At 40.7% G+C, this 22,056-nt stretch overlaps 1 protein-coding gene across 4 annotated transcripts; it reads left to right on the forward strand.

The window, feature by feature from the left end:
• Positions 1-308: 308 nt before the first annotated feature.
• Positions 309-18,147, forward strand: LOC112157767 (oxysterol-binding protein-related protein 7). Of its 4 annotated transcripts, XM_024290754.2 has the most exons (25): positions 309-520; positions 607-664; positions 752-826; positions 1,383-1,631; positions 2,422-2,565; positions 3,551-3,604; positions 3,695-3,808; positions 5,016-5,183; positions 6,347-6,485; positions 6,560-6,678; positions 6,767-6,850; positions 9,545-9,698; positions 9,787-9,920; positions 11,122-11,214; positions 11,503-11,668; positions 11,795-11,869; positions 13,511-13,725; positions 13,818-13,955; positions 14,034-14,097; positions 14,175-14,253; positions 14,966-15,110; positions 15,224-15,374; positions 15,511-15,637; positions 15,716-15,838; positions 17,302-18,147. In XM_024290754.2, exons 4-25 carry the CDS (start codon positions 1,464-1,466, stop codon positions 17,408-17,410), a joined length of 2,763 nt encoding a protein of 920 aa, XP_024146522.1. In that variant the 5' UTR covers positions 309-520; positions 607-664; positions 752-826; positions 1,383-1,463; the 3' UTR covers positions 17,411-18,147. The 4 variants fall into 4 exon arrangements, with proteins under 4 accessions (XP_024146522.1, XP_024146521.1, XP_024146520.1 ...); XM_024290753.2 differs by lacking the exon at positions 607-664; XM_024290752.2 differs by lacking the exons at positions 607-664; positions 752-826.
• Positions 18,148-22,056: the final 3,909 nt, after the last annotated feature.

Genomic DNA, 22,056 nt, shown 5'->3' on the forward strand with positions numbered 1-22,056 from the left:
GAAGGACAAGAGAGGACGAGCTGATAAAGTCAAGATGGAAACTATCGTTCCCAAAGTGTTATTGGTTGCGGCCCCTTCTGAATGGAAACATTTCATTTATTTCTCCTTCAAGTTGCATCTGTTTTGTTCCATTTTTGTTTTGTTGGCAACACCTGGTAACTGAAAGCAGCTTGTTTCAGTGGGAATGGCGTGACATGCTGTGGCACATCATTTCATCCTGGAGATGACAAAGTTGGCTGGCCTGTTTGGTGAGGTGGAGTCAGAAGCCTGAGCCCCGCCCAGATACCTGCTGGTTTTGATAGGCAGGCTGCTGCAGAGCAGATCATCAGTCAGGTGTGGCTCTTTTCCGTTGAGAAGGGAAGCCAGCACAAGGGACTTGTTCATGAGCCAAGGCCAGGAAAGGATTTGTCAGAGGGTTCTTTGAGTGCAGTGATTGGTTTTAAGTATAGACAGAAGCTTTTTGGGCAAAACAGGAGAATTGACTGTGGACTACAGTTTGTCAAACGTCAGGACCACACAGGTGCGTTTCATTTGTGTTTGACTGAGTGGGTTTTTGTCAGGCCAGACTTTTTCACACTTGGTCTCTAATGGGATTTTTATAAAAAGGTGCCAATGAGGTCAGAGAGGCAAGCTGGCTCCTTGATCTTGAATCACAAACATTGAGGTTTCATGTCTAAATATTTGTGTTGTTGTGTTTTATTCTCTTTCATGAAGCCAACATCCTGTGACAATAGTTCTCATCTGTTTTTAGAATCAAGTCAACAGTCTTTTTGCACAAGGAAGTTAAACTGAACATTTCCTCCTCCTACCTGTTTTTTCCTGTTGTGTAAGTCAAAGGAATGACGTGTGTGTGTGTGTGTGTGGGGGGGGGGGTCTTCAATTAAGTACATCTTTCTGAATTTACTATTTAACAACAAAGAAACTACTAGGTTAAAATAATTACCTTTGTTTTCTTACACTCAATACTTGGCTCTAAAGCAGAATAAACCAGTTCAGTGGCCTGTGGAAGAGCGTCCACCCTGAGACTGGAAGGTCGCGAGTTCAATTCCCGGCTGAGTCGCACCAATGACTCTAGAAATGGGACCCAGTTCCTCCCTGCTTGACACTCAGCATTAAAGGCTTGGATTGGGGGGGGGGTTAAACCACCAAATGGTTCCTGAGTGCACCTGTGTCTGCAGCTCACCACCCCCAAACTTCACTCACATCTGATGTGTGACATGTGACGGGACTTGGCCTTTAAACAGGCCTCCCCTGCTGTGGACTGGACTCAGGACCTTTGAAGACGAGCCTTCATATGGTCTTAGCTTTACTGGTGGATATTGATCTTGTGTTTTCTGTGATCTTGTGTTCTTGCACAAGATAAATTGGTTTTCTTCCAACAGTGACTTCAAGTTAAACATTCAACTCCAAACCTCTGCATTGACTGCCATGTGCTTCTGCCTGTCCTGAAGAAGCTCTCAGTCATGCAAGACTTTCCACATCACATCGTACCAATGGACCCTCAGGTGTGTCCCCCACCTGCTGCCAGCAGCCAGTCGCTTCACAGCTGCACGAACAAGTCCGTGGCCAGCACTTATAAGCCTGGCCACTCGCGGAACAGCAGCACTTGTTCATCCAAACAGTCAAAAGTGGTAAGAACCTTAAAGTCATTCCAAATATATGCCTTCATTTATTTCTGGAATGTATCAGCTTAAAACATGAAGATTAAGAATTAATTTTATATTACAAATCCACTGTTGTACAAATCAAATCATGTTTTTCAGTCCGATATTAACGGTCTTATGGTCTAGAGGCCCAATCTGAATTCTTCCCTTCCCATTCATTTGTCCCATTGATTTATAGTCTCATAATTCAGATGTCACTTTCGTTCAATGACATCACCAATGATCACCGGTCTGCCAGTGTTGGCAGTGAACTTCCAGCACTTGTATATACATAACAAAAGAGGTTTTTTAACTTTAAAAAGTTCACACTACAGCTAAAAGTCATTACTTACATTTAAATATAAACTTCTGTTGTTCAGAGAACACCCATGAGAAGGAAATAGCTTCTCAGTGCGATGTGGTTTATGCTCGAGACAGAGGACTTTGTATCCCTCTGTTTGGAGGGTTGGATTTAAAAAAAAAAAAAAAAAAAGTCCGGACACACTTGCACTAAAAAGGCCCCTTCAAATGGAGGGGAAGGGAAGAATTCGGACTAGCTGTCACGTTCAGATGATGCAGTCTGTAACGTAACCAACAGCTTTCTAGCTTGGTTAGACTGAGGTGGGCAAACAGAGTTCACTGTCAAGATTTGACCTCCGAACAAAAAAGGGTTGGAAATTGAAATTTAATACAAAATGCTGAAATAAAGAGCCTGTGCACTACTGTGCCATTGATGCTAATTCACTTATGAACACTTCCAAAACGCTTTCTTTCTCAGTCTCGAGACTGGGAAGTGATGGACAACTTGCAGCATCCAGAAGTGATGTCAAAGCCTGGCTCCTCTCAGGACCTCAGCATCCCCGGGATCTGTGAGGGTTACCTCATGAAGAGGAGGAAGTATCCCCTCAAAGGCTGGCATAAGGTGAGTACAATGTGTTCCCATGTTATGCCAATTTAAAACTTCAACAAAGGGTATTATTGAAGGAGGGAATCAGTGCTGATTGTTTCTTGTGCCGATGACATCAACTTGACCCCAGACGTCCTGCGCTCTCTCCAGCACGATGGTTGGGTGGAGCCATTATTAAGCTTTTAACTGAACAGGGCTTCCATGAACGTGAATGCAGGATTTGTGCCGAGATATCAATAACTGGTTACACAACAACCAGTTTGGCAGTGAGGAGAAGCAGCAGTTAACCAGTGATGAGGGAGTGAAAAATGAGTCGGTCATGTGGAAAGTAGAGCTTCATTCAGATGACGGGCTGTGGGGGAAACTAGTGTTTGATCATTTAAATGTCAAGCATTGCTTCTGTGGATCTAATTTGAATGGGATCTCAGTCTGTCCTGATTAACAGGCAAAGCTTACTGATGCTTAAACACAAAATATTTATTATACTGTAACTTTTCAACTGTTAATATGATAGTTCCAGTAGATTTTGAAGGGGAGGATCTATAAACACTTCCAAAACGCTGTTTTTCTCAGTAGATTTTGAAAATCTACAGGAACTATCATATTAACGGTTGAAAAGTTACGGTAAATCAAAGAACAGAAACACTGGAGCTCAGGTGTTAAAGGGTTAAAGACGAGTCAAGAAATGCAGTAACAAACATCTCTTTATGACATCCAATAAGGTGTTGGCTTCATCTTCCTAAATGTCCATGAGCCAACTGAGTGGAAACTGTCTGAATCTTACATTAGCACATTAAGATATCTAAATATTTTTGATTTTGATTAAATTGATTTTTTTGAAATCTCAAGAAGTTGTCGAAATAAGAGCCAATGATAAACGTAGACCAGTTCATTTGTGTGCTCTAGAAGCAGAGAACAGCAAACATGTTGGTACCAACAGTCTTTACGGTTGTGAGCATCAAAGCTGTAAGTGTAATCCTTCAGTGTGACGTTTCCTCAGAGATACTTCATGCTGGAGAGAGGAATTCTCAAGTACTCCAAGACGCTGCAAGATGTAAGTATGTGAGGGAAACCGTGTCGGCGCTGTGGATCTATTCTCCTCTGCTTTGAAGGTTACCAATCGTGTTCACTTACATTATTTCAGGTTCAAAAAGGAAAGCTCCACGGCTCTCTTGATATTAGCTTGGCTGTCATGTCTGTCAACAAGAAGACCAAACGCATAGACTTGGATGCTGGAGACAACCTTTACCACCTGAAGGTAACGGTTGTTGGAAGAAAACCGAACTGATTCTCAATCAATAAATCCAGAGGATTTTAACACTTGGATTTGAACAATAGTCTTGTTCTTGTTGGACTTGGTTCAAAGGAATAAACATAGATAATATTCATATCAAAAGAAGTAACATTTTTAGGATCTATGATAGATGAAAAGCTAGCTTGGAAATCACAAATGAACACTGAAAAATCAAAAATAGCAAAAGCAATTGCAGTATTAGACAAATTAAAACAGTTCTTAGACAACAACTCACTATATCTATTATACAATTCTTTGATTATACCATACCTGAACTGTTGCGTAGAAATTTGAAGTACAACTTCTAAAACGTATACTAATCCAATTAACATATTATTATTTATAAAATTAAAAATATTAAAATGTATGTTCTTGTTAACTTTAATATGTGTGTATAATGTAAATAAGAAATGCCTTCCTCCTAATTTAGTGAAAAGAAAAATCCAATTTCACCTCAAAGGGCATGAAATATTCATTAAACCAAAACACAGAATACTTCTAAAGGAGTGATGTGTTTCAGTGTATGGAGTCCATAAATGGAATATATACAGCACACAAATTAAAAAGTGCTACAACAATATCAAGTTTTAAAAACTACATTAAAATGAGTTTAATCAATGACTATAAATGTATCTAGTACAAATAAAAACTCCTCATCCAGAGGTATGGAATTCATTTTGCACTGGTTTATGTTTGTAATTGTACATTTTTGTTCTTCTTCCCTAATCTGCTGCTATTGTATTTTAAATCTGCAGAATGCTCTGTTTTTCTTACTGATTTATTGATTTGTTAAAAGGGGCAGACGAAATAAGTTTTTCTATTTTGTCCCGTTTCATATTTTTTCTTTTGTTTCCATCATGTTTAAGTTTACCACTCAAGGTTGCATTGTATGTTTTTCCTTTTTAATGAATAAAAATGAAATTAATTATAAAAAAAGAGAAAATGTCTCTTATCTACAAAGAGCAATTTTTAGATCCACTCTCAAATTTTAGTGGATAATTGGAGCAATTTGCTCAAATTCTACCAATATTATGTTTTCAAATTTCACGACCTGGATTTGGGCCGCCGAGGCAGTCGGCTCTGGATGGTTTTTTTTCATCCTTTGAAGAAGCTTTAACTCTGGTGTCTTGGCCGCCTCTTTTTAAATGTTTGGTTTTCTTTTTTTTCTCAGGCAAAGACCACAGAGATGTACTACATCTGGGTGACCAAGTTGTGTGCCCACCGTGTTTTTAAGAAAAATGAAGCAATGAGTGTCCACCGCGGCGTCCTCCATGCTCTGTCCGCGGGCCAGAACTCCCTGCCCACCTTTGCCACTCTCGCCCAGCAGAACAGAACTAATGTTAGTATTTGTGCCCTCACAACCAGCCACATGATTCAGAAGGTTTTCTTTAACTCCAGGCAGATGTTTGTTTTAGTATGAACTTGATAGTTTGATGTCTCGGCACTAGAGACATGTCTGATCACAACTACAGAGAGGGGATTCTGCACGTCTGATACGGTTTTACAAAAATGTTTTTCCTAAAGCCTTAAAGTGAATACAAAGCAAATGAACTGGACCATAAAATGGACCTCTCACACTTGGAGAAAAAAAACCACACGCTACCTTTTGTTTTGCACTCTGACATAATTAAAAGATAAATTTACTGCAGTTCTTCAAAGTGGATCAAGTCCCTGATCCGTTTTAGTGATGTGCTCAGTCTGCACTCTTGATCCTCACTGAGGCTGTCACTCCAGGCTGCCCTCTGCTCAATTCCTTTAGATACCTTTAGATACCAAGCTCCAGAGGTGCTGACTCTCGTGTGTCAAAGTCATGGCCCGGGGGCCGGATCCGGCCCGCGGGGTAAATGTATCCGGCCCTCCAGATTGTTTGATTTTGGCCCAATGTTATATTGCTCAGATTTCAATCTTGTATAATTTTGACTAAATATTTTTACAGAGTAAAATATTGAAAGTTATTTAAGGTTTAAGTTGATTTATTCTGGAAAAATATTCCTGTCTTTTTATTATTCATAATTATGTTAAGGTTTTAACTTTTATAAATGTAGTTTTAGAGTGTTCAATAAATGTTTGTCCTGCTCAGCCTGCGACCTAAGGGGTGTTTTGGATTTTGGCCCCTTGTGATATTGAGTTTGACGCCCCTGAGCTAACGGGTCAAATCCTTTGTTAGCTCCGCTACAACAGAGCTAAGATGCTATGAGCCAACTCAGGGTCCAGCAGAATTAAGACCTAAGGATTTACCCTTAAAACAGAACAGGGTATTTCAAAGTATCCCAACTCTTCAGCAAAACCTTCATAGGTGAAAACTGCCATTCCTGAGTTGACCAAATACTGAGCTCATGTTCTCTCCTAAATGTTTTTAGACAACATCCAATGTATAAAAAATGAAACGGGCACAAACTTAATTCAGGAAATCACATTTTCTGGAATTTTGCACATTTTAAACCTTGTTTACTTAAAGAGAAATGGTGCTGTGTGCTGAAGTGTGCCTTGATGTTTTCACAGCCCCCCCACTATGCCAGCTTAGCCTCCATGTACCAAGCGGAGCTGCCGAGCACCGCTCCTGTCGCTTCGGACCCAGCGGTAACCAACAAAGTCTCGGCCTGGCTCCAGCAGACCGACGATGTTGACGCCACTTCCAACGGTGAGAGTCATGTCCGCTGAAGAGTCCCTGATATTGAAGCTTGCCTCTCTGACCCGAGACTCTCCTGCTGCCAGAACTAGCCCGGTGCCAGTCTGAGCTGGTCGAGCTGGCTCAGCTCATCCAGAGGCTGCAGTGGCTGGAAGGAGGCTTGCCCATCACAGACACAGACCTGGAGATGCGCATCAGCATGCAGGTGAATGCATGTGTTGATTCTTTGTGCATGCACACAGCAACAGACTCTTTTGGACATCATGCTGAGCTGGTCTTTATTTCATTCTCAGAATCTCTCTCTTGAGAAGCCCAAGAAGAAGAGAACTCTGGGACACTCCAGAACCTTGTCCCGTGTGGAAGCCTTGGGAGGGGTGGTGAGAACTTTCAGTATATTGGTGTTAAACAGCATGGGGCACATGTTCAAAACATTAACCAACAAAAGATATATTTCTACCTCGTTCCATATTCAACCATTATTTAATAGTACTTTATTTCTGGAGACAGAAAAGGTAAAGAGTGAAGGCATCTGAAATGATGCTACAAATGTAGCATCGATAGTACAAATGTAAGCTAGCATTAGCAGTCCAACCGAGCAAATGATCATCAATGAAACTTTAAAACATCAAAGGCCTTAAATCCATGTTTCCTCAGTAGAAGACAGCTGCTGAGAACACCACCACGCTTAGTTGACATCATGGAAGGATGAGCCTTCTTCACTCAACTGTACCAGTGAGGCATGAAGGCTTAACTGAAAATATCATCACTGCCGTGTTTCTGTACCGCTAGAAATGTCGTTTCATTTCAATGTTTTCTTAACTATACTTAAACTTTCAGACATAGTCAAGTTTCAAACCATTCAAATACCAGCAAAGGGATCCAAAATGTTATAGGAAAGGTGATCACATGGACTCTGGGAGAACCTATATAGAGAACTGGACAGAGTGATGAAGAAAATCCCTTCCTTCCACTTCCAGACAAATGAACTTAATTCGTTATTCTGCGATACGTCTGTCGCCATGTTGGAACCAGACGTCCTAAGAAAGTCGAGGATCGTCCATTTCTGTCAGAGTCTACGTTTCCATGGCAACTGCTCTTGTTAAGCCACACCCCTTCTATTGAAAGCAGGCTCAGGAGGATCTGTCAAACGTTTTGAGCGTTTGAGGCAAGACAACCTACTTTTATCGAGGCAGCTGGTTGGTCAGTTTGTAACTTGCATAATTTGGAATGAATCCGAGCAAGAATGGTTCTGCCGACAAATATGACAGTAATGTTGTTTAGTTTTCCATAGAAGTCTTTGGAATTATGTATTCCTGTTTGGAAAGTGAGGGGGGAGGAGTCACTCAGTCCAATGGAAATACAATGATCAAATGATCCCCTACAGCACGTGTCAAAGTCACGGCCCGGGGGCCGGATCCGGCCCTCCAGATCATTTAATTTTAATTAATGGTCTGATGTTGTCTTGTACTCATTTCTAACTTGTATAATTTTGACTAAATATATTTTTATGGAGAGTAAAATATTGAAAGTTGTTTAAGGTTTAAGTTGATTTATTCTGGAATAATATTCCTACATTTTTATTACTCGTAATTATGTTAAAAAGTTACAGTTTTAAAATTTGTCATTCTGCTAGTTTTTTGGACTATTTTGGCATTCACTAAGATTTTTTAGGCTATTTTTGAGTTTAGCTAATATTTCAGCTACATGCTAGCTGTTTTGGCTAATTTAGGATTTTTTCTTTTTTTAAGGGGGGTTATTTTGGAGTTGGACTAATATTTACATGCTAGTTGTGAATAATTTAGGTTTTTTTCAGCTTTTTAGGCTATTTTGAAGTTTAGCTATTTTTTTTCATCTACCTCTGTTTTACGTCTCCATTTGGCCCTTTCTGGTTGAAGACGAATAAAAAGCTTCATTTTAAAAAGTAATTTTAAAGTAAGTTAGTAGTAATGCAAAATTGAAGGAAATGAAGATATCACTCTGACAAGCATCTGACTACAGTACCTGCTCCAGCAATCCATTGAGATGCTCTTTTGTAGTTTAACAAAGTTGAAATAAAATATTTTGACACATTTTGTGTATAAAGTTGCACAAAAAAATCAATTGAACTTGAGCAAGCAAAACCAACATTCATGCTCACGGCTCACCAGATTTCAATTTAGATTTTCTATTTTTGAACAAATTCAAGATTCTGAGGTGATGGTTACTTAGTTATCTCTGATTTAATTTCAGTTAGATTTTAACATTTTTGGCTGAGGTGTACCACAAATGGTAAAATAAACGTTTTTGTTTTTTTTAAATTTAGGAAATAACACTATACTACAACATTTGCTGTGAGGTGGTCCAATGTGACCCATGGTATCTTTTATATTGAAAGGAAGTCATGTGAACCTCTGTTAAAAGCTATTTCATATTAAAAAACTTTTTTTTTTTACATGTTTGGGGTTTTTTGTGCAAAGGAAGCGATGCTTAATTTTCATTTATCGTTAACGGTGACATTAGAATATCAGTGCTCTAGTTTTCTAAAGGGTGAAGTAAGACTTTGTGGCTCCTTGCCGAGTCTTGGTCAGTAAAGAAATCAACCTGAATGGCTTCTTAAGTGTTTCAGGTTGCAGACCTCTGAACTAGAAAAGACGGCATAGGATTCTGAATGTCTTCATCTTCTATCCTTTTTCATCTTATAACCCACCCACAGCCAAAATGTGAAAATCCAGTCAGAGGGGCGGGGCTTGGGGGCAGGACTGTTATTACTGGAGCTGCAGATCATGATGTCAGACTTATATGGTTTAACCAATCACAGTTCAACCTGTGGGGGGCAGCACACGGACGGTTTAACTATATTTTCAAGAATCAAACTACTTTATTTTAATTCATCAAAAATTGGGCGATGACCAACAGATGGCACATTTTAAAGCCCCATTTATAGAAGTCAGACAAAAAGGTTGATTTTTTTTTTTTTTTTTTTTTTTGGTTTTTTTTTTTGGTTACCCTTTAAAATGTTGGTTTCTGACTCGCATTATCTCCCTTGATCTGCACCTGTCATAGTTACTGAAAGAAGTACCCTTTTCCTATAGTTCACATCGAGTCACCTGAGCACCAGCTGCAGTGGTCTTGCAACATCTGTGCAGTCCATCCCGGACTATGTGTACTCCCAGCTGTCCAATCCACAAGTCACATCCCCAGAGGCTAAAAAGCTCCATCAGGATATCTGCACTTTCTCCCAGAGAGGTAATCACCGGCCAGCTCTGAAGACACCAGAGCACTTCATGTGTTCACACTGAAGTCTTGTCCTCACTTCATCAATACTTTGTTGCAGTCCATGCCTCTTTAAAGACCATTCATGATGTTTTGACCATGGAGAGGGAGAGGCTGAGGCAGGCTTGGACCGGGCCGGACCTCAGACAGAACACGTCACACCAGCTTGCAACACTTTGCAGCACAATGTCTGAGGTAATGCACTCACAAGGTGGCCCAAATCGGGTTTCATCAAGGGGAGGGCGGAAGCAACTCTGGGCCTTTTCTGACTTTGGGAGCTCAGAGTTCTTCGTGCTATAAGAATGAGTATCACCCTGTCAGAAACAATGGCGCTCCAGCCCCTCCCTTTGGGTTCTGTGAATCTGAGGAGCAGGTTTGGGCTGTTTGGGCACTGCAGGTGTGTCTAAGGGAGCACTGCTTGCCTCTCCTTCATTAATACGGAGATGACAGCAGTGCGGTCATGTTGGTTCTTGCTCAAAAACAGTGTTTTCTGTTGATGCATGTTCCCGTGGCTTTTGTTCGCTCTTGGCTCCCTGGTGGCTGGACATCACCATGTGTGGGGTTAGGAGTGCAACATTAGGATCTTTGCTAAGAGAAAATAAGTATAGCTTCCCAGCCAGTAAAGCCAAGTGGGCCCCAATTGGGTTTGTCTGCAGTTTCTGTGGTGGCCCCACCTGTGTTTGCTCACATTAGCTTGAATGGGGACTCGGTGGGTTGGCTTGCTGCAGGGGAGCTCGCTTGCTCGATGCAACAGAGCTCGCTGACACACTACGCTGTCCACCAGGCAGCTGGCTAGCATAGCGAGTCAACTCACTGAGTGTCCACTTGAGCCAATGTGGCAATCACAGGTGGGCCACCACAGACACTGCAGACAATTGGGCCCACATTTTCTGCCCTTTAAACCGTGTGAGGCCCACTTGGCCGTGCTGGCTGGGCTGCAGTATATTGGGGTCAAAGCTCACACATAGTGGTTAAAGGCATCTGGACTGGCATGTTTAACCCTTTAACACCTGAGGCGTCGCCAGTGACGCTTAAACACAAAATAACAAACTGTAACTTTTTAATTGACATGATCAAAGTAACTCCTGTAGATTCAGAATTGTGGAAAAGTTACAGTAAATCAAAGAACAAACTCTGGAGCGTCTGTGTTAAATCTGTTTCCATCTCAGCTGTATTTGGTACATGCGCAGTTAAAATGATACCAAAACAAATTTCCACAGCTGCTATTTTTGTGTGGACGGCCTCTTTTTGACTTGTAATGCTGCGCTTGAACGGCACGTTCTCAATGCTTGGGCGGGGATACCTGCTGCGGATGTGCGCTGGGATCAGTATGGCGTTCCATTCATTCATAGCTTGTTTCTTCTGCATTTGTCCTGCATGGCTTGTGCGCGGGTAGCTTGACGTACAGTCCCGTCTGACCAAAGTCCACTCATTCTCCCTGTCCTCTGACTCTTCTGAAGAATCCTTCTGCACTGTCCGTATGGACCAGGTGTGTACGGCCTTTTGTGTCTTTCACTAAGTTGTCTTTTGTTTTATATTAACCTTAAACTTGTCTAAATATTTTTGCTAAAATCTTTGGGAAATCTTTTTCTCAGATGCTGCTGCAATTATGATTCTAATTGTTACTCGTGCTGATTAGACAGTAACATCACTGGTGTCTCTTGTAACAGAAATAACACTGTAACCAATAAAAGAGAATATATATTTTGTTTAGGCAAAGAAAGAGGTGCAGACATGGTCTTTACATGACTGTCAGATGTCTTCTTTTCTCCCGAAGGCTCCATCTGTGGCCCGTTCGCCCTCGGTGGCAGAATCCCTGGCAGAATACTTTGATGCCAGTGAGGTGATTGTGTGTGAGACCTCATCCGAGGCTGAAGCTTCAGACGAGTCGGGTCTTAGCGACGTCACCACCACCAGCACCTCGGAGCCTGAGGAGGGCCACTGTAAGTGCTTACCTTCATTCTTACTGTCTGGAAGAACCAGCCAAACTAACCTGACAGCATTCTGCAGAACTGACATTCATGTTCCAGTCCAAAGATGGAAAATAACCTTCAGTTTTTACTTTTTAGCTGCTGCTACCCTCAGCTACAGAGCCAGTGTGAAGAGTGCAACACACAAGCCCATCCTGGTGCAGGCCAACAGCGGTAACAAGACCATGCTTTGTTGTACAGTCAAATATTCAGTCGTCAGCTTAGTAAAGCTCTTTTTCCTCCCAAACTTTCAGTTGGTTAACCCTGTAACACCGGAGCTCTAGTGTTTATGTTCTTAGATTTACTGAAACTTTTCAATTGCCAACACGATCAATGTAATTCGGAATTACATTGATCGTGTTGGCAATTGAAAAGTTAAAGTACCTTAAAATTTTGTGTTTAAGCATCACCAGCGATGCCTCGGGTGTTAAAGGGTTAAACGTTGTCCTTTGAATAGTTTCACAGGTTTGTGCTAACATTTTTATATCAACCAATTGCAGCGCTGCTTCAAATGACCAGCTTGTGCTCTTTAATGGTAGGGTTGATAAAATCGATTCATTGATTTGAATCAATTTACGTTACGTTTAATGGGATTTCCCATAGGACGGCTAATGCTAACACTCGGTCGACCTAAATGTACATTACTGACTAAATTATCATCATTATAAACTCACAGGAATTTTCCAAACTTTTTTAAGTAACCATTTGTGGTCTAAAACAATTTTTTTTCTTTTTTTTTTTTTGTTCATTCTTTACTTCTTTTGGAATTGAGGTGTACTGCTATAGCGCGACCGCCACGTAGTGGCCAAAATGTTTACAATGTTAATGATCTGAACGTATTTGTCAGAGCTTCTCCATTTGAGAAACCATGTAACACAGGAGTGTCAGACTCAATCGCACAAGAGGCCAAAATCCAAAACACCCCTTAGGTCCCGGGCCGATCAGGATAAACATTGATTGAACACTCTGAAACTACATTTTTAAAAAATTAAAACCGTAACATTTTAACATAAATATTAATAATAAAAATGTACAAATATTATTCCAGAATAAATCAACTTAAACCTTAAATAACTTTAATTATTTTACTCTCCATAAAAATAGATTTTGTCAAAAGGATACAAGTTAGAAATAAACGCAAGATAACATCGGGTCATTAATAACAATAAAACAAAATGGTCTGGAGGGCCGGATAGAATTACCCAGAGGGCCAGATCCGGCCCCCGGGCCTTGACTTTGACACATGTCGTATGCTATTAACAATCCAATTATAATAATTATAATTATAATCTAATTATATTTGTACAGTATGTGGACTGTATCAAATTAATATAAATATATTCAAAACATATCATTGATTATTAATGTATTTCTAAACAAATGTGTCTAAATGTGTAAACTCAAAATTGAACTGAGAGGATCAAAAGAATAAATAAATAAAGAAATAAATCTGAATCAAATCGATCCAGGCTCCGGGGAACTGAATCGATTGTAGAAATGATAATCGATACTCGGCTGTATTTAATGGGTCTGAAGCTGGTGTGTGAAAATGTTTGGAGCTATCAGCTATTAAACAGGGAGGGAAAAATCCTCAAGGGAGCATTTAGAAAAAAGAAGATATTTATGGCCCATGCTTGTTGGATCAAATTTCAAAGCCTTTTTATTTGCAGTCTCATCACTTAAACTAAAAACAACCCATCAAGTTTCCATATTTTCCATGGGCAGACGTATTAATGTAGATATGGAAGACTTCACGTCTTTGTTTTGTCCTATTTCTGGTGTCAAAGTTTTTCTGTTGTGTGCTGCTCCATCCAGGGCGCAGGACCACCATCCCTGCACCCTCAGCAGACAACAGCCACATTGGGATCATGACCATCCTTTACAACAACATCGGGAAGGACCTGTCCAGAGTCTCCATGCCAGTGGTCCTGAACGAGCCCGTGTCTTTGCTGCAGAGACTCAGTGAAGAACTGGAGTACTCAGAGCTGCTGGACATCGCCAACCACATCGACGACCCTTATGAGAGAATGGTAAGTTTGTTCACCTTCTTACTACATTTCTGAAGCTGAGAATGAATTGAGAGACGGACTGATGAATAACTGGGACTCCTGCATGTCTTTAGGTTTATGTTGCAGCATTCTCCATCTCTGGCTATGCCTGGGCGTCCTGGAGATATCGCTACAAGCCATTCAACCCCGTCCTTGGAGAGACCTATGAGAGCGTGAGAGAAGACAGAGGATTCCACTACATCAGCGAGCAGGTAATGGTTTAATGTGTTTAACATGCTGAATCGATGTGTTCAAGAAGCCTGCAATCCTGTCTCTGTCGCGCTTTTTAGGTCTCCCATCATCCCCCCATCTCAGCATGCCATGCAGAGTCTGAGAATTTCACTTTCTGGCAAGGTAGGAGCACCACCTGCACCAGCGCCTGCATGTCACATGCAGACCTAATGTCCTTTTTTTGTCTGCTCGGTTTGCAGATCAAAGATGGAAGAACAAGTTTTGGGGAAAGTCGGTGGAGATCATTTCCTCTGGGCCAGTCAATGTTGTGCTCCCCAGGTGACGTCCTTCTGAAATATTCATAGACATGACCAATTTTAGGTTTTTCATTCTCTTTTTAGGTTACTTTCATGAGATGTAAATAAGAATGCTTCCAAAAAATTTCCTTGTAAATGGTAAATGGCGTATACTTGTATAGTGCTTCCTACCCTCCTCCGAGGGCCCAAAGCGCTTCACAGTCACAGACCCATTCACACATTCACACACTGGTGGTGGCTCCTCTGCCGAACACTGGCGCCAACCTCCCACCAGAGGCAATTCAGGGTTCAGTGTCTTGCCCTAGGACACTTCGACACATGGGCGGGGAAGGCGGGAGTTGAACCTGCTCACTTCTGATCAGGAGTCGACCGCCCTAGACTTTCTGTTTCTAAAATGTGACATTTCTTGAGTTTTTCTCTTCTGCATCATTTTATTTATGAATGAGTTTATAGTTTAAATATTTTAAAACTATATTTTCTTTATTGTCATCATGTTAATACTAGGGATGCAACGATCCAGTCTGCTCACGGTTCGATATACACCTTGACATGAGCGTCACTTTGACACATTTCCAATATACTATGTGTTTCTTAAAACCTTGAAATGGGACTAAAGGGGGGAATGCTAAGAACTTAGACCACACCGCGCTGTCCTGGAGCACCTTCAGGGCTTTGGCCAGCATGCACATGTCCCTCATGCATTGTATTAATAAATATGGGCATGTTACTTGTAGATCTGGGGATCACTATGAATGGAACAAGGCTGTCACCTGCATTCACAATGTGCTGAGTCAGCAACGCTGGTTGGAGCATTATGGTGAGGTGATCATCAAAAACACAAAGAGCGACGTATGCACCTGCAAGATCACATTTGTCAAGGTCAGGAAACCATCATGCACACGCTCTGTCAATAGAGGTGTCCCTCTTGAAAGTATTCAGGAAGTAGCATTTAAGGTTCTTCTAATGCTTTTTATTTGCCTCCTGCTCTTTAGTCTCGTTACTGGAGCTCTGACAACAGTAAGAACGAGGTGCAGGGTGTGGTTCTGGACAAAGCTGGGGAGGTGGTCCATCGCTTTGGAGGTCTCTGGCATGAAGGCATTTTTTGTGACACTTTGCCTACACCAAAGTGCCTCTGGAAGCCAAGTGAGTAGCCATTCTTCAGAAGTCATGGAAATGACCACAGCAGCGGAATGCTTCAATGCTATTAAATATACTGTAAATGTCCAGTAAATGGGTTAAAAGACCAAGAATATGAGCTTCAGTCTCTGTTTCTGTTCAGACGTGCAGCCTGACGACCACTTCCAGTTCTACGGCTTCTCCCAGTATGCCCGGGAACTCAATGAGCTCACTTCAGAGCTGAAGGAGGTTCTACCCCCGACTGACACTCGGTTCCGACCAGACCAGAGGTGGAAATCGCAGCTTCCATTTTACTCTGACTCCAAGTCACTCCGACTGATTTGTGCATGTTTCTGACCACCAATCAGGCTCCTGGAGGAGGGAAAAGTGGTTGAAGCTGACAAAAGGAAGGACGAGGTGGAGGAGAAGCAACGGACCCGAAGGAAGGAGATGGCCAAGAGAGGGGAGGAGCATATCCCTCGCTTCTTTAAGTAAGAACATTTAACATGTGTTGACACTCAACGATAGAATCAGCAGTTCAAGCAGTGTCAGGGTTCCCTGAAGTTCTTCATGTTCAAATTTAAGCAACATTCACTCCTCTGTTTAGAAACTGACAATCTTGTTAAACTTTGTTTAAAACTTATCTCTAAACCAGGAATCCCCAAACTTTTCCTTGTGAGGGCCACATTACTGTTGTCCTCCCCGATGGTGGGCCAGGTCGGAAGTGTAACAATCGGAGCCTAAACGTAAACATTTACGGTTCTCCAGAAAGCCACACATGGCCACATTTTAAATTATTCATTTCTGTAATCTTCACAGAAAAAACAATACTTAAAATGATTGAAACAATAAAAATATAGCATTACTTGTGATAACGCCAGTGTGAATGCTGTGAGCTGAATTTGGCCGCTGAAGATGCTATTGCTGATAGCTGAAATTGATATCTAAAAACGCTGAAGCTGTTACTTGATGGCTTGCTAAATATTAGAAAAATGCCAAATTATTCTGAAAACTGAAAAAAATTCAAAATTAGCCAAAACAGCTGGCATGTAGCTGAAATATTAGCTAAATGTCAAATTAGCCAAAAAAGGTAAAATGTATAATTTAGCTAAAACAGCTAGCATTAGGCTAATATATTAGTCAACTCAAACTTGGCCTAAAAACTGAAAAAAATCCTGAATTAGCTAAAATAGCTAGTATGAAGCTGAAACATTAGCCAAACTCCAAATTAGCCTAAAAATAGAATGCCTAAGTTGGAAAAAAACAGCTAGCATGTAGCTGAAATATTAGCCTAAATGCCAAATTAGCGCAAAAAATCCCAAATTAGCCAAAACTGCTAGCCTGTGGCTAAAATATTAGCTAAACCCCAAAATAGCCTAAAAATAATTTAGTAACAGTAGAAAAAGCTAGCATTGAAAGAGCTGAAATTTTTAAGAGCTGAAGAGCTATAGATGTCCAAAAACGTACGGAAGAAAAATATGAATAAAGAAATGAAGAAAAAGTGAATCACTATAGTGTGAAGATGTTACAGTATTTAGACAATTAAACCAATCAATGGTCTCAGTTATAGTTCTGATGCAGAAAGGTGGAATAAAGAGTCACGTTCTCTGTGGGTCTCGATCTGTGTTTCTGGCCGGGACAAATGTGGAGGCGGGCCTGATCTGGCCCGTGGGCCGTAGTTTGGAGACCCCTGATGTAAACGAGGCTGCTGACCCTGAACAGAAGAGTCCTGTTGAACAAAAAAATCTTTAATATACTGCAACTTTTCAACTGTTAACATGACAATTTCAGTAGATTCCAGTAGAAAAGTGGCTCAACGAGCAGCTTTTCTCCTTCACAATCTGCAGGAATTATCGTTGAAAACAGTTGAAAAGTGGCAGAATCAAAGAACAGAAACACTGGAGCTCTGGTGCTAAAGGGTTATGTCTTAGTAAGAGTTCTGTGTGTCTCACAGGAAAGCAAAGGATGATACTGGCAGAGAGATGTGGCTGTTTAATGGCACCTACTGGAAGCTCCGCAAAGACCCAGGCTTCTCCAAGACTGAAAACCTGGACCTGTGGTAGAACGGCACGGTTCCATTTATCATCTGGTTGCATCTAATCTTGTAAAGAGACGTAAGAGAGCACGGCTGTAAATGAGTAACTGACAGCACAGATGTTTTCAGAAGCATGAATGATCCTTGTACCAGGCATAGAGGTGAGATGCTACAGTTACAAAGGTTCACAAACATCTTCCTCCCTTTTTGGCTTTTGGAAAATTATATTTTACTACTTTAAAACACAAATCTAACCTTTCCTCTGTCAAGACCCTCATTTGCCATCTGAGAAGATTGCATGTAAATCCACAACAGCAGCCCCTGTCTGTATGTATCTGTTTTTGTGGGATGAATGACAGAATTGATGTTTAGCTGATCCTTTTTTTAACATGTACGTATTTATCGTGAATGCTTGTCTGCAGCTGTGATGGATTTCAGAACCGTCTTTTCTAGAAAAGACTCGGGTTGGGCAGCGGTGGAATACTAAATGAACTGGTTCTGCATGTTTCCCTCTGCAGGTATCACTGTAGGAACTCTGTAAAGTCGGCGTGCTTTATATTTGTTCACAAAGTGATGACTGTCTTCGGAATGTTGTATCCAGCTTTTTTAGCCTAGCTACCGACCTCTGACCTGAAAAACCTGAAAGACCAGGAGTGCACCAGACTTTTTTTTTGCTGTTTTTATCGTCACAAATGGATTTATACAGAAGAAAAGACATTAGTGTTATTTTTTTTTCTTCCAAATAAAATGTTTAGTAAGCACTAATTTTTGTCTAACATGTCTCTCTAGCTAAATGAATGCTGCTGTTTTAAAAAAGAAAACTGCTTTAGTCAAGTTCCAGTCGATCTTTCACTAGAACCAATCAAACCCATAAACTTGATCTGCTCGGTACGTTCAGTGGAATGCCATTGTCAAAGGTAAAATATTTAAGTAAATAAAATATTGCTAAAAATATCCACGAGTTGGAGCTTGTTTTGTGTTCTTTCACTGAATATTAAAAAAACACCCTGATAATTGTATTTAAATCCAGCTTTAAGATGATTAACAGAAGCACACAGCTGTGAGTCGTGGTGGTTTTATCAGCGCCACGATGAGTGTTGTGCAGCATCAACGTTGGTTCCTCATTTGGACCCATAGGGTCTGGGATCGCCAGATTGACGTCTGGTCATCTGGGTGAACAGGTTTAGGGCCTTCAATGCTTTATATGATTTCTATCAATCAGGTGGTGGCAGTCTGAAATCTGCTGATCATCAGACAATTTTTTTACCTCACCTCACCTCACCCCACCACCCACCCCAACCAAAAAAAAAAAATCGCCATTTTGTCATTCGTAGTGCTGCTCCAGCCAAAAAATTTTTTGTTTACCTGCATTGAACAGTTTGGGGATAAAAAACAAAGCAAACACAAAAACGCCATTAGCTCCAAGTGGAGTTCAATTGCAGGAGCTCCTGATTACAAGGTCTGTTGCTTATGCCGCTGCGCCATCTAGTGGATGGTAAAAGTGATGTAAGAGCCCATGTAGAGCCCAAGTATTTTTTTATTTTATTTTTTTTTACTTTATTGAATGCAAACAAATTCACAGAACATTTAGACAAATGCATCCAAAACAAAGCAAAGACAACATTAATATTGCAACACAGAATGGTTACAGCAGGGCAAATATGAGTAAAAATGTACAAAAGTAAAAAAAGAAGCAATAATTAGAAAAATGAAACGAGAGATTCATTTAGTCATCAAGTAGTAATTCAGGGTTCAACTGTAGGATTTGCTTTAGTGGTTTGGATCCTTTTGATGGTTCTATAAAATTGATGTAGTTCAGTTTACAACCAAAAAACGGAGATATTTTTTCTAATTTTGCATTTGTGTAAATAAAACTAGGTTTGAAACGGTAGTAAATTGACCATATTTTCTGTTTTTATTATCAAAGATAAAACAAGTAATGATATGTTCAAGACTTATTTTAGCTTATTTTTAATTTACTTCCAATTGGTTCCAAAGATCAAAAGAAAATGCACAGTTACAGAAAAAATGTAGTATAGATTCAGGGGAGCTGTTGCAACAACTACAGTTAAGATCAATATCTGAAAATTTTGATATGTACATATTTGTTGGGTAAATATTATGTCAGTTTTTTTTTATATATACTGTATGTCTTTAACTTTATTAATGCAACATTTTTCAGGTAATGTCCGTGCTCTATTCCAATCAATATTTCCAAACATATTATTCTAAAAAAGTACATCCCTAGACATGGTGTTTCTAATTTCACAGTTGGTCATGAATATGCTTATGATTGCATTTTTCATTTGAGATATCAATTCCATAATTAGTCTATTTTACTTATAATGCAGCTGAGAGGTCATGAACTGAAGTAAACCTGAAGGGATGGCTTTCATAACACTGTTCAATTCTGTTTGTTACAGGAAAAGATTAGGGATGCAAATGGATCCCCACGTGTGTGCTTCATCACATTAGCTGAGACTGAATGTTAATCAGAGACTGTTTGAGGTTCTGTTTGGAAGGAAAACATGCCTGGGAGTTTTTTATGAATAAAGTTAAAAACTAACTGTACACAGACAGAGATACAAATAAAGACATGGCTGCGTGTTTTAGAGGTTTAAACATGTTTAATCGGGGTAAAAACAAACAAACAAACAAACCTCCAGCAGCATCATCAGGTACCATCTGTGCATTAGCAGCCTTTCACCAGCAGGTGGGGCGAGTGCGCTGCTGTCTGTTCGGTCACCTCCATCAAACCCACCAGAACAAGACGCCGCTTTAACGAAGGGCCAGCAACCCCGATGTCTGCTCAGGCCGTCATCTTTGAAAATGCAAACGAGCGACACGGCCGAGCTGCACGTCAACCTGAAGGTCAACTTTAAGGGGAACTTCAAAAATTTCCTCCTGACGGGATCCGAGGCCCGGAGCTGGGAGCTGATGGAGGCCATGGTAAGACTGCGCGGGACCGACGCCTCTCATCCGTTCGCTCGAGAGCGTCCATGTCGCTGTCTGCAGTTCTGATCCATCTCCGGACGGAACCAGCTGAGAGTCACGGCTGCTCGGCTCCCAGAGTGTTGGGTCTTGTTTACTGGATTAGTTAAATCAGGAGATATTGTAGGCGCGTGCAAACATTTGGATTTGAACAGTTGCAGTTATTTGTTCATTCAAACCAATTATTTACATCCTTAGCTGCCTGTATGAATATATATGCAGAGACACGCATGAAAAATACATTTAACCACTGATTTTAATGAACATTTATCAACAAAACACTGGAAATATACCAAAAATACAGAGAAAAGCATCTCCACCTCTAAACAGTTACCTCAAGAAAAAAATAAAAATTAAAAATGCATGGAGAACTTCAAACATTTGTTCTCTTTTTGTGTGTTTAAACACCAACGACGACATTCTGTCCAAACACTAGTAAAAACAGGCCGAATGTCAGTGTAACTCATGACTCATTTTACTGCAGTGTTTATGTTGTGTTGATTTTCATAACTGTAGAATAGAGTTGTCTGTCTGCTGTGGATGTGCAGTGGATAGTCGGCTGCAGCATGAATGCATGTCAGAGACTTCCCATGCATGAGGCTGATGATCCCCATGTGAACCACTGAACCAGAGGATTCACCAAGAGCAAAACACACCTTAGGTCACGGGCCCAGCAGGATAAACCTCTATGAAGCACTCTAAAACTACATTCTTAAAAATTTCAAACATTACTTTTTAACATAAATATAAATTAAATCCATAGCATTACCTGCAATAATGCTAGTGTGAATGCTGTAAGCTGAATTTAGCTGCTGACGAATCTTAAATTGATAGTTGAAAAACACTAAAGCTGAAAGCTGAAATCGCTGAAGCTAAAAGCCAGCTAAAATATTAGCTAAGTGCCAAATTAGCCTAAAAAACTTAAAAAAACTTAGGTTAGCTAAAGCAGCTAGAATGTAGCTAAAAAAGGTAAACTTCAAAATATATTTAAAAGGAAAAAGGAAAAAAAAAATCCAAATTAGCCAAAACAGCTAGTATGTAAACAATAGCCTAACTCTAAAACAGCCTACAAAAACTTGAAAAGAAAAGGCTAAATTGGCCAAAACAGCTAGCACGTAGCCGAAATATTAGCTAAACTCCAATTTGGAGAGTATTGGAAAAGATGTTTTTTGCGGCTGGGTGGCTCAGAGGGCTAAGTATGGGGCTGACACCCAGGAGCCCTGGGTTCGATTCCCAGGGTTGTCCACTGATCCCCACCCAGATTGGGTCCTTAGTCAAGACCCTTGATGCTGCTGCCTAACTGGGTCCCTGTGCCCCTCAAGTACAGGGTTGTGTCAGGAAGGGCATCCGGGGTAAAAACTCTGACAAATCACTGATGAGAAACAGTGGGTGCTGTTACGCTGTGGGGACCCCGGAAGGGATAAGCTGAAAGTGAGGAAGAAAAAGACACTTTTTGCCAAACTGTAAGGGAAAAACTTTCTTCTAAATAAATGCGCTTCTCGGTATGCAGTGTCTGTCCTGAGCGCTGCACAGCGGGCGCATCGGGAGATCCCACACAAATCACCAAGATTTCCTCATCGCTTCATCTGCAGCTGCACTTTTGCAGCTTGGAGCCTGAAGTCTCATTGAGATGAGCGCGAGAGAAAGAAACTTGACTGGATCTGGTCTGTTTTCAGACAGAAA

This window comes from Oryzias melastigma, linkage group LG8, assembly GCF_002922805.2.
Source record: "Oryzias melastigma strain HK-1 linkage group LG8, ASM292280v2, whole genome shotgun sequence".
Lineage (NCBI taxonomy): Eukaryota > Metazoa > Chordata > Actinopteri > Beloniformes > Adrianichthyidae > Oryzias > Oryzias melastigma.

Bases quoted from the DNA above. Each gene is read 5' to 3' on its own strand.
- LOC112157767 (XM_024290754.2), top strand. From the start codon at position 1,464: ATGCAAGACTTTCCACATCACATCGTACCAATGGACCCTCAGGTGTGT. The intron at 3,605-3,694 runs GTAAGTATGTGA...ACATTATTTCAG, and splicing joins ACTCCAAGACGCTGCAAGAT to GTTCAAAAAGGAAAGCTCCA. The intron at 13,956-14,033 runs GTAATGGTTTAA...CGCGCTTTTTAG, and splicing joins TCCACTACATCAGCGAGCAG to GTCTCCCATCATCCCCCCAT.